General features: G+C 42.4%; 1 protein-coding gene across 2 annotated transcripts in view; it reads right to left on the reverse strand.

Moving 5' to 3' along the window:
* Positions 1–11,111, reverse strand: part of LOC121580888 (brefeldin A-inhibited guanine nucleotide-exchange protein 1) — a 31,089-nt gene extending 19,978 nt beyond the window's left edge. Inside the window, exons 1-7 of one of the 2 annotated variants that reach the window (XM_041896036.1) lie at positions 10,826–11,111; positions 6,022–6,052; positions 4,752–4,908; positions 4,415–4,561; positions 3,591–3,770; positions 3,292–3,345; positions 2,202–2,562 (exon numbers count right to left, since the gene is read on the reverse strand). In XM_041896036.1, coding sequence (XP_041751970.1) covers positions 2,202–2,562; positions 3,292–3,345; positions 3,591–3,770; positions 4,415–4,561; positions 4,752–4,908; positions 6,022–6,052; positions 10,826–10,946 — 1,051 coding nt within the window. In that variant the 5' untranslated portion in view covers positions 10,947–11,111. The remainder of the gene's footprint in view (positions 1–2,201; positions 2,563–3,291; positions 3,346–3,590; positions 3,771–4,414; positions 4,562–4,751; positions 4,909–6,021; positions 6,053–10,825) is intronic. The other variant, XM_041896037.1, reaches the window with a different exon arrangement.
* Positions 11,112–11,377: the final 266 nt, after the last annotated feature.

Genomic DNA, 11,377 nt, shown 5'->3' on the forward strand with positions numbered 1-11,377 from the left:
ACTGCCTCTGATCAGACCAAGGAGTCTAGAATGTACGCCATATTCAGAGATCGCCTATTCTATATTAAGTGCACTACTTCTAAGTGCACTACTTCAAAAGTAGTGCACTATAAAGGGAACAGGATGCCATTTAGAACACAGCCCTTGGATTCTGATGGATTCATATATTACCTCCTTCCCGCCATCTAAGAGCTCTATTAACCCTTTACACTTGTGGTAATTGGGCTATATGGATAGGTCTAAATTGAAATGTTTCTTACAGAAGAAATATGAAAAGAATATGCATAAGCATGGTAGAAATTGAAAGGGAACAGTTTGGAGATTATGGGAAAATTATTAGACTAAAGTTGAGAACACAACAGCTCACCTGACACAAGACTGAATCCAAACATTACACTGTTGATTTTATGTGCATTTTACATTTACTGTACTTTAAAAAATACTTTAAAGTACTACTTAAGTAGTTGTTTTGGGTATCTGTACTTTACTATTTATATTTTTAACTTCACTCTATTCCTAAAGAAAATAATGTACTTTTTACTCCATACATTTTCCCTGACACCCAAAAGTACTAATTTTGAATGCTTAGCAGGACAGGAAAATGGTGCATTTCACACACTTATCAAGATAACATCCCTCTATGGTCATCCCTATGGCCTCTGATATGGCGGACTCACTAAACACAAATGCTTTCATTTGTAAATTATGTCGGAGTGTTGGATTGTGCCCCTGGCTATCGGTAAATTAAAAAAACACTAAACTTGTACCGTCTGGTTTGCTTAATATAAGGAATTTGAAATGATTTATACTTTGACTTTTGATACTTAAGTATATTTTAGCAATTACATTTACTTTTGATACTTAAGTATATTTAAAACAAAATACTTTGACTTTTACTCAAGTAGTATTTTACTAGATTACTTTTAATTTAGTCATTTTCTATTAAGGTATCTTCAATTTTACTCAAGTATGACAATTGGGTCCTTTTTCTACCACTGCTTTTCGCCATATTTGTTGATATTGAAATCTGAAAATACTCTGGATACATTCAGTAACATGATAAGAATATTCCTGGAAAATGTGGGGTAGGTGCAACATAATACAAAACAATTACAAGGGTTTGAGTGAGAGGACTAACTGGTGTCTCCAAGTGGCCACACCTCTCCAAAGTGTGCACAGTTCCTAAGTCATTTCAATGTACTTTTATGAATCAAAGAAGAGTCTTCAGCTATAAGATGCTTATTTTTAGTTCTCCTAGCTGTGCCATTGAGGAGCTAGAGAAAACACACTTGTAGTTGTTTTGTTTGGAACACAACCCTGCATCCCGGCCATCACACAATTACTGTTGTTGTTTACGCAATCCAAAAACAGCCCATTATAAATCGTAATCTGGGTAAAGTGAGTGTAATTTGAAAGCTTGTGCTATTGCCAACATGGCTAGCTAATTTCTAAAATACGACCTTATAGATAATAATTTCGGTTTGCATAGAAAGGAGTGCACTCAGGTGTGTGTTCTGCTGCAAATGTTCTTCACAATAGACAAACATAGGCTCATTCCGTTCAGAACAACCCAGGGTATGATGCCATGTCATCTTGTAACTCTACATCAAACATTGTTGACACTGTATATGACATGAGTTTTATGATATGGAAATGTGAAGTGCACATTTGGACTCACAGGTGTTTGGCTTGCTTGTATGACATCAAAGCGGTATTTATTATAATCCTCAACGTCTCATCTTTCAAAATACATCGAGTCATCTTAACTTACAGCATTACTCTCACTCAGACAACAAAAAATAGCATGTTACTGTACAGCCACTGCGTTCCAATTTAGGCGCTTATCTGTGACAGAATCTGCCATTTTCAACCTGAGTAAAGGGCTACCATGGCAGACCTCTCTCTCTCTCAGCAGAGAATGTATAGGAATACTAATTCATGTGCATGGATTTTACGTCTCCTAATCCAATGCAGTGATGAAGGTTACACACACTGAAATATGGAACAGTGATTTCCATAGAGACATACAGTAGACGACCTTTGAGAGAGAGAGAGAGAGAGAGAGAGAGAGAGAGAGAGAGAGAGAGAGAGAGAGAGAGAGAGAGAGAGAGAGAGAGAGAGAGAGAGAGAGAGAGAGGGTGAGAGAGAGAGTGAGTGAGTGAGTGAGTGAGTGAGTGAATAAGACAGAGAGACAGACTTACCCTGTGCAGCAGCTGCAGTAGCCTGGTCCGCCTCAGTCTGCTCGTTCTCAGCACTGCAGAACACAGAGCCTTTCTCAGGCTCCAGGTCCTCACGAGTGTTCTGCTCAGGCACCTTGGTGGCCTCCTCCTGAGGTGGGGGTGAGGCGGTGTGCTGCTCCTGTTTAGGGGAGGCAGGGGGCTCCAGATGAGGAGAGGCAGGAGGTTTCTGCTGGGGCAAGGCAGGGGGCTCCTGGTTCTGGCGGGGCGATGCAGGAGGCTCCTGGTCCTGTCGGGGCGATGCAGGAGGCTCCTGCCCCTGTTGGCTGACTGGTGACTGCTGCTGTCTCAGACGCTCCTTCTCCATCTGTCTGGCCTCCTGGAGCTGGTGAGACAAGGGAACACACACACACACAGAGACACGGACACAGACGGAAACACACACAGACACACGTTTTCTCTTTATGCCTACTTGAAATGCCTAGCCTTAGATTGTACAAAACATAATGATAGGCCAAACTATTTTAGACCATGCACTGTCAAACCAAGCACAAAAACAATAACAGCACTGGGCATCATTTTTTTTTTTTTTCATGGGGTCTGGTATTCTGTATTCTGCATACAAGTCAATATAAGGAAAACCAATCACAATGTTGGTACTAAGCACATTTTTCTGAATCCAGTTTCTTCAACTCATAAATGATAAACACTGTTACATTCTTGATTTCTGACTGACATTGTGAGATTAGGTTTAAATGATGATACCCATCTGTTGAACTCAACTGGCTGCCGAGTGGCTATGTCACAGCTCATAAAAGGTCAAGGCATTCAGTGCAGCAATGCAAACACTGACCATGGCAACATACTTTAGGGAATGCTATACTGTATCTCTGTAATGCAGGGGGCTTAGTCAGGGTTGGTTCCCTGGTCGGGTTGGCAGCCAGCAGATAGGCAGGCCTGCGCGTCTTTACTGGAAAGAAAATCCCACTTGGCAAAGATAGCAGAAAACGAGTCATGCCAAGATGCACACACACCCAGGGGAGAATTCATATATCATCAGCCACTTCAACACCAAGCAGCGGAACGCAACGCACTTCCCAGCTGCAAACTTTACCTGACGCACTTGCTTTCTGGACGACCCAGACCAACGTATCCTGTGATTTGAATGCTAGATATCATCGGAGAGTTAAAATAAACTTGAAATATCTAATAATTATGTTCCAGCTTCTTTTCCATTGATGCCAAAATCATAGAAATATAATTACTAGAATGGGTAAAAAGGCCCTCATGGGTACACTCAATATGGTCGCTGGTACACCCATCATGGCACATTGACTTGAATGGTGATACCTGTTCTAGTCATTCTATTTCTATGGCCCAATTATGACAGAGAGAGAGAGCGAGAGAGCTTACTGCTTGGTTCTCCATTCGTGCAAAGATGACATTGAGCATCTGTGTGAGGGTGGCCTTGGCCGTGGTCTGGTTGATGAGGTTCTTGCTGGCCAGGTATATGTTGTAGCAAGTCCTGACCGCCTGCAGCACTGTGCCCTCGTGGATTTCGATGTGTTGAGAGGTCACCGATGTCAGCAGAGCCTGCAGAGTGACAGCACCCATAGAAATAGAATACTTTACTCCTATGGGTACACCCTAAATGACTGCTGGTATACCTATTATGGCATCACTGACTTGAATGTGGACACCCATTCTACTCATTATATTTCTATGGCACCGAACTAACAGTCACTACCGCTCACAGTTAACAAGATAGGCTTTTTATGACCAAACCAAGCATTATAACAACATGAGAATGGCCATTTTCAATCATTCCTATCATTAACAAATCAATTATGGGTGCCTCCTGTCCCTGAAAATCATGATTTTGATGCCATTGCTTAGTGGGCAGTAATATTGAACAGTAAAAACCAACAACTGAGGATTATGTTCACTATGTATCTGCCAAATGTTAGATTGACCAGTTTGGCACAACCTTGAGAGGAAGGGCCTGAACACGCCATTGATGTGTGTTATCTGCTCAGTGGCAAGACGACAGACAGACACAGGCCAGTCAGGCCTGACACAAGATTAACACTGAAGGGAGGGAAGGAGAGGAGAGGAGAGGAGAGGAGAGGAGAGGAGAGGAGATGAAAGGAGAGGAGAGGAGAGGCAGGCTGGTCTGTCTGTCACACACAGTCTGGAGGAGGAGAGGAAGAGATGACAGGAGCTCATAGACCACATACCTTTATAATTTGCAGCTGAATACCTTCGTCTGTCTGAGGGCCTTGAAAGCAGCCACATATCGTCTCGATGATTCTATCGATCAACCTCTTACCAGGTGTGGTGTTGTCTGGTGCGTTTCCAGTGAGGTGGCCATAAGCAATGAGTTTCTGGAGAAAGAAAAGTCAGGTTAACCCTCAATGGTGTTTGTATTGGACAATAATAAAGATAAATACTGTAGACACATTTTGATCATTGCCATTTGCCAAGATTAGACATACATCTAATGAAGCTGTTTTTGTTTTGGTGTGTATGTGTGTGTATGTGTGTGTGCATGCGTGTAGTGTAACCTACACTGACCTGTAAACAATCTAGAGATGTGATGACAATGCGAGGACATTTGGACTGGCAGGCTAACTCAAACGGCAGGAAGTACTTGTCTGCTTCTATGACGGTATCCTTGGACTTGACCGGTGGTAGAGCACTGGAATCAGTGTTGTCGTCTCCAGGAGGGGGACTGAGGGGGGGAAATACAATGGCAACTAAATGGTTAAAACATTAGGCCAAAAAAACAACATGTCTGAGGAACTCAACCATCTAATATGGGACATTTGTGCCTCGGTGAGCAATGGCAAACTGGTTACAGGGGTCGGGAGGAGTACAGGGGAGGAGTACCAGTGTCTGCTTGGTGGACAATGTCACAAACACAATAGCTGCATTCCAATTCTTTCCCCTTCTCCAGAAGTGTGCACTTGAACACTTCCTCCTATGGAACAATGACGGAACTCCCTACAGCCAATGCTTACATCAATCCAATGCTTTTAAATCCATGAGGGGGAGTGTACGAGTGCACACATTTCGGGAGAAGGGTAGAGAATCAGGATGTAGTCATTGTCAGTTACAGTAGCTGGGGAAGCTGACCATCACTACTGAGTCCAGTCTACTGAGTCATTATTTTGTATCACACTTCTCAGCTCCATCCACCCTCCACCCTCCCTCTCATTTACTCAAACTTTAATTAGGCTGGCTACGAAGCAGATTTACCGAGTCATTTTATAATCAACTTTAATTGCATATTATCGCAGACTCGAGAGGCGTTAATCTCCCCAAAGCACATTTGTTTTTGTCAACAACAAAAAAAAGTGTCTTGTTTTTAACATTGAGTGAGAAGTGATGAAAGCTTTATAGACTGCTGTGCTACAGTGTGTGTCCCAAATGGCACCCTATTCCAAATGGGCCCTGGTCAAAAGTTGTGTACTATATAGGGGGTAGGCTTTCATTTGGGAATCACAGTGTGTCTGGTCAGTGTTCCAGCCTGGAGCCTAGGGGTGGTGACTAAGACATGTGAGACCTCAGGTGTGACAGGGATGAAACCTCCACACAGAAGCCAACAGGAGGTGTGCGGGTCACTGAGCTGCATTGAACTTCAAGCCTATCTGGTTTACCAACCAACCAACCAACCAACCAACCAGGGGACTGGGGGACAAAACAATAACATGTTCAGAAAGGAAGAGTGTTGTTCTCAGGAGCCAAGAGAAGGAGACATCAAAACATAAAATGTTTTACTACAGATGACATTTGACACATACACGCTTGCATGCACACGCACTACATCTCAAAGTAAACCTACCTCCGCTTCTCTGTTTCTTCTTTAATTTCCTCTGAAAACAGATAGATAGAAACAATTAACCAAATCCCTTTGATATTGGCCCTGCATGGCCTGTATAATGCCGCTATAGCTACATGGACAATAATCAAGGTCAGTACATCAACAGCCAACGTTATATCGCAGCAGTAGAGGGTTTCATTACATGAAGGCATGGGCACTTTGTCAAATTAGCCCATGTCCTCCACGACTATACATTCCTGCCCTTGACCTTCATAGAAGATCCTGCCAAATTGAATACTCCATACATATATTGACGTCTGCTGGCAATACAATTACAGTTGAGACGCTCTGTGAACAGGACAGAAAAACATCCAATTCTGTAATATAATATTATCTCCTCATAGGAGCTACTGTCCATTTTATGATTACTTCATGAGTCATGATGAGATCATCACTAATGGCCTCACCATAAGTGACATCATCACCCCTGGCCTCCACCAACCTGGGTTGTATTCATTAGTGCACACCGTAGCAAAACATTTTGCAAAAAGAAAAAAAGAAAACAATAGTTTCTTATTGGACAAATTCTGATAGGTCCGTCCCTGTACTGGTTGGTTTTCTTCTGTTTGGTGTCTAGTGAATACTATCAAGACCTGTAGGATGGGTATCATTCTGGGCCAGATAAATAATAAGAGCAACACTGTGGGACCAGATACAGAGATAACCTCCACTCCTCCTCCATCATTTACATTACAAAGGAATGGGAGGCACTGACCGCTCAACAGTGTACCAGACACAATCAATACAGAATGAAGACGAACTAAATAACAAACCTAGTGTTTGGTGGAATTCAGAGGAAACAAATGCACCCCATGACTTGTCAACCTGATAGGCAATCAGTAAACAATCTGAGAAAAAGTCTGAGGTTTTTTATCAATATCCTTTCACCAAAATCTGCACCACATTTTACCCCAAAAACCATTCACTCCAAGTTAAGAGGCAGTAGATCATCCAGATGTTTAATGCGGCTAATTAAACATTCCAGTATCGGTGGAGCAGGAGCCAGTGAAGGGGAGGTTGGGGTCATGGTCATCATCCACTAGGTTTAATCTTGGATGGCAGCCAGCAGACCAATGTACTGCATGATTATAATTTGAGACTGCAGATGCAGGGGGTTATGGGTGCTCATATGAACGGTGGTGACCCTTTGTTCTAGTTCAATCAAGTTGGAAAATACTAATTCTGCATCCCAAATGGCGCCTACATAAATGCTCTCTTGAATCTACAGGCTGGCCACAACAAAGCTGAGTGGGTTCAATGCAGGTAACATATATTTCATTCTAGCATAGGTACAGTGCTCCCTTATTATAAAGTCTCTGAAACTAGGAGAGGGGGAGAGACAGTTCATACTAATAAGCAGACTACATCTGCTCTCTGTTCAGGTGATACGTCATCAGCTTTGTATCAGCATGCTTTAGATGTCTAGAGATAAGATGACAGCCTCTACTGAAAACACATCATCATAGCTCCGCCATTTGCACTGTATCAACTGAAGGGGGAGAGGGGGAGCACAAACAACTCTATCCGGGCTGCATCCCAAATGGCACCCTATTCCATAGTGCACTACTTTGACCAAAACCCTATGGGCCCTGGTCAAAAGTAGTGCCCTACATAAGCAATAGGGTGCGATGTGGGATGCAAACAAAGACGTCAAACTTGTTAACCCTCTCATTACCATTGCAGGTGAACAATAATTAATTAATCAGTGTCTCAAATAATAGGCAACATTATTTATTGAATGGGGTTTCTAGTCTTGAGGAGGCAATTAAAATGAGATACAATTTTACCTAATTATCTAGACTGGAAATGTGTACTTTGGACGTCTTTCCTTCAGCAGGACAAAGATTAATATTTCACTTTTGATCTACTTAGGAGGGTATAAGCAATGATGCATGTTAGGCTGGCTGCTTACATAGCTAACAGTGAAGTTGTGTGCATAAAATATGTAAGTCTATGCATGTGTCATACTGATTCATTAGTAAGCAAATAGTCTTGGGTCTTGACAAACTGGCCTTTCTGTTCTGGAATGACTTTCATAGCACAGCTGAATGTTTAACCTATGTATAGAAGTCCATATTATAAGTGACTAATAAGATGAACTCATTTGGTAAGATACTGTCTAACCTACACATTCTCTCGATTCCCCTCTAGATTTCTTCCTTAAACAACACACAACTGAGACACAAGAAACCATCTGGTACATATAGTGTTGTATTAGTGTGTTCCAGATGTTTACCAAGCTTAGAAGCAGGTGCAACCATAGAAATATAATTACTAGAACTGGTCCCACCCATTGCAGACCCATTGACTTCAATGGAGACGGCCGGGTGCAACACAGGAGACCGTTTGAGTTTGACCTATTATACTGAACAAAAATATAAATGCAACATGTAAAGTGTTGGTCGCATATTTCATGAGCTGAAATAAAATATCCCAGAAATGTTCCATATGCACAAAAAGCTTACTTCTCTAAACTGTTGTGCACAAATTTGTCAGTGAACATTTCTCCTTTGCCAAGATAATCCATCCACCTGACAGGTGTGGCATATCAAGAAGCTGATTAAACAGCATGACCATTACACAGGTGCACCTTGTGCTGGGGACAATAAAGGGTCACTCTAAAATGTGCAGTTTTGTCACAAAACACAATGCCAAAGATGTCTCATGTTTTGAGGGAGCGTGCAATTGGCATGCTGACTGCAGGAATATCCACCAGAGCTGTTACCAGAGAATTGAATGTTCATTTCTCTACCATTAGCCGCATCCAATGTCGTTTTAGAGAACTTGGCAGTACGTCCAACCGGCCTCACAACCGCAGTCTACATGTAACCATGCCAGTCCAGGAACTACACATCCGGCTTCTTCACCTGAGAACAGCCACCCGGACAGCTGATGAAACTGTTGGTTTGCACAACTGAAGAATTTCTGCACAAACTGTCAGAAATCGTCTCAGGAAAGCTCATCTGCGTGCTCGTTGTCCTCAACAGGGTCTTGACCTGACTGCAGTTCGGTGTGGTAACCGACTTCAGTGGTCAAATGCTCACCTTCAATGGCTACTAGCACACTGGAGAAGTGTGCTCTTCACGGATTAATCCCGGTTTCAATTGTACCGGGCAGATGAATGACAGCCTGTATGGAGTCTTGTGGGCGAGCGGTTTGCTGATCCTGAGGCTCATTGTCGTGCCATTCATCCGCTGTCATCACCTCATGTTTCACCATGATAATGCACGGCCCCATGTCGCAAGGATCTGTACACAATTCCTGGAAGCTGAAAATTTCCAAGTTCTTCCATGGCCTGCATATTCACCAGACATATCACCCATTGAGTATGTTTGGGATGCTCTGGATTGACGTGTACAACAGCGTGTTCCAGTTCCCACCAATATCCAGCAACTTCGCACTGCCATTGAAAAGGAGTGGGCCAACATTCGACAGGCCACAATCAACAGCCTGATCAACTCTATGCTATGGAGGCAAATGATGGTCACACCAGATACTGACTTGTTTTTTAATCCATTCCCCTACTTTTTTTTAAGGTATCTGTGACCAACAGATGCATATCTGTATTCCCAGTCATGTGAAATCCATAGATTAGGGCCTAATGAATTTATGCCAATTGACTGATTTCCTTATATGAACTTTAACTCAGTAAAACCTTTGAAATTGTTGCATGTTGTGTTTATATTTTTGTTCAGTGTATATGCAATTGCATATTCGTTATTGTTGTCAACGGCTGGCAAGCATAAACCTCCTGGCACGGGATGTTTTTTTAGCACTACCACAGACTGACTTGAAGGAATTATGGATCAGAGCTGTCTGTGGATAGTTCACTAGTTGGGACATTTTTGGGATCATAGCCTATTTAGACTAGAGACCAAAACCGTTGACACAATTAGTGGGTTAGTGGTGCACCCGCACACACACGTATAGTGCAATACTTTTGACCAGGGCCCATAGGGCTCTGGTTACAGGTAATGTACTTTATAGGGAATATGGTGCCATTTGGGATACATCCCCTGTCTAGTTTTGTTTAGCAAACTCTTGTCCCATTGCAACTGAGCAGTCCTGCCCACAGTACCCTTCTTGAGCCACATCATTCACCGTAATGTTGTTGTCTGTCTCCAAAGGGTGGGACCAAACTATCAGTGAATAATTGCATCAATTGCAAATGGTAATCCTGAATTAAAATATTGTAATAGACTATATTTTTACCATGTTCTCTCCCTAAAGAATAAAATCAAAATCTATACAATCTACGCATCTGTGTGAATCTGCCAATATTATTAAAGCGATGATGGCAGCATACAAATAGTCTTGCGCTGGTCAACATATCAAACGAATTATTTAGCATGGATTCGTAACTAAACACCGGCATTGGAAGGCACAGGGCAATCACGGGATACTGCTGTGGTCACAATGGAGTGGACGAACCCTCTCACACCTGCGCGCTCTCCCAGGCTACACCCCAGATGACAACAACCATACATTTCCTAACAAACTACATATCTGGTAGTGATCATGCTTGATTTGGGATAAACTCGTTTTAAGCCTAGCATTTGAATCGAATCTCGATTCTGCAGCGATTTAAAAGCAATACTTGTTTTGAACGCAGCCCATATTGATACTACAATGAACGAATTGCAACAATGTATCCAAGCACTTAATGTCTCGAACCGATAGTCATTGGTGCAGTAGCACGATGTGTGTAGCCTATGACAAATGACGATGACACCCCAAACTTACACATTGCCACAATAAAACTCACCTAGTGCCACCTCACAGGCTTTGCGCAACTGGGAATGGTGAGCTTTTTTCACCTCCTTATCGGCTAAAATCTTCTCCAGTGCTCGGGTTAAAAACATGTTTCTCGTTTTACTCTCATACATGATGTGATGGAACTGTTTTCAAAGCTGCTGTCCCGAGGACAGAATAGTGTTGTTGTAGTCTTATTTTTATTTTTTAGCAGAGGGTAATATTGGAGCACTAAGAAGAAACATAAAAATATCCTTTATTCCAGAAAGGAAATCCCACCGACTTCTATAAGCAACCTGTCAGCGCCATGTTGAAAGGAAGCAACGTCATTCCGTCACTTACGTCAGCAATGGTATCTTGTTACTGCAGGTTGGGGGACAGAGTAACTCCAATGCCATTGCTTTACATTGTGTCATTCCACATAGCTATATCACAGATTGCTAGTTATAAAAATATTTGGCTATATGCTGGTGACTGAGGTAAATCCCCCGACGCTGGCAAAATGCTCTGTCTAAACGCAAATATGCCTCACACGCGATACTGTTTTGGAAACATTTGGAACAAA

The sequence above is a fragment of the Coregonus clupeaformis genome, chromosome 14 (assembly GCF_020615455.1).
Source record: "Coregonus clupeaformis isolate EN_2021a chromosome 14, ASM2061545v1, whole genome shotgun sequence".
NCBI classification, from domain to species: Eukaryota; Metazoa; Chordata; class Actinopteri; order Salmoniformes; family Salmonidae; genus Coregonus; species Coregonus clupeaformis.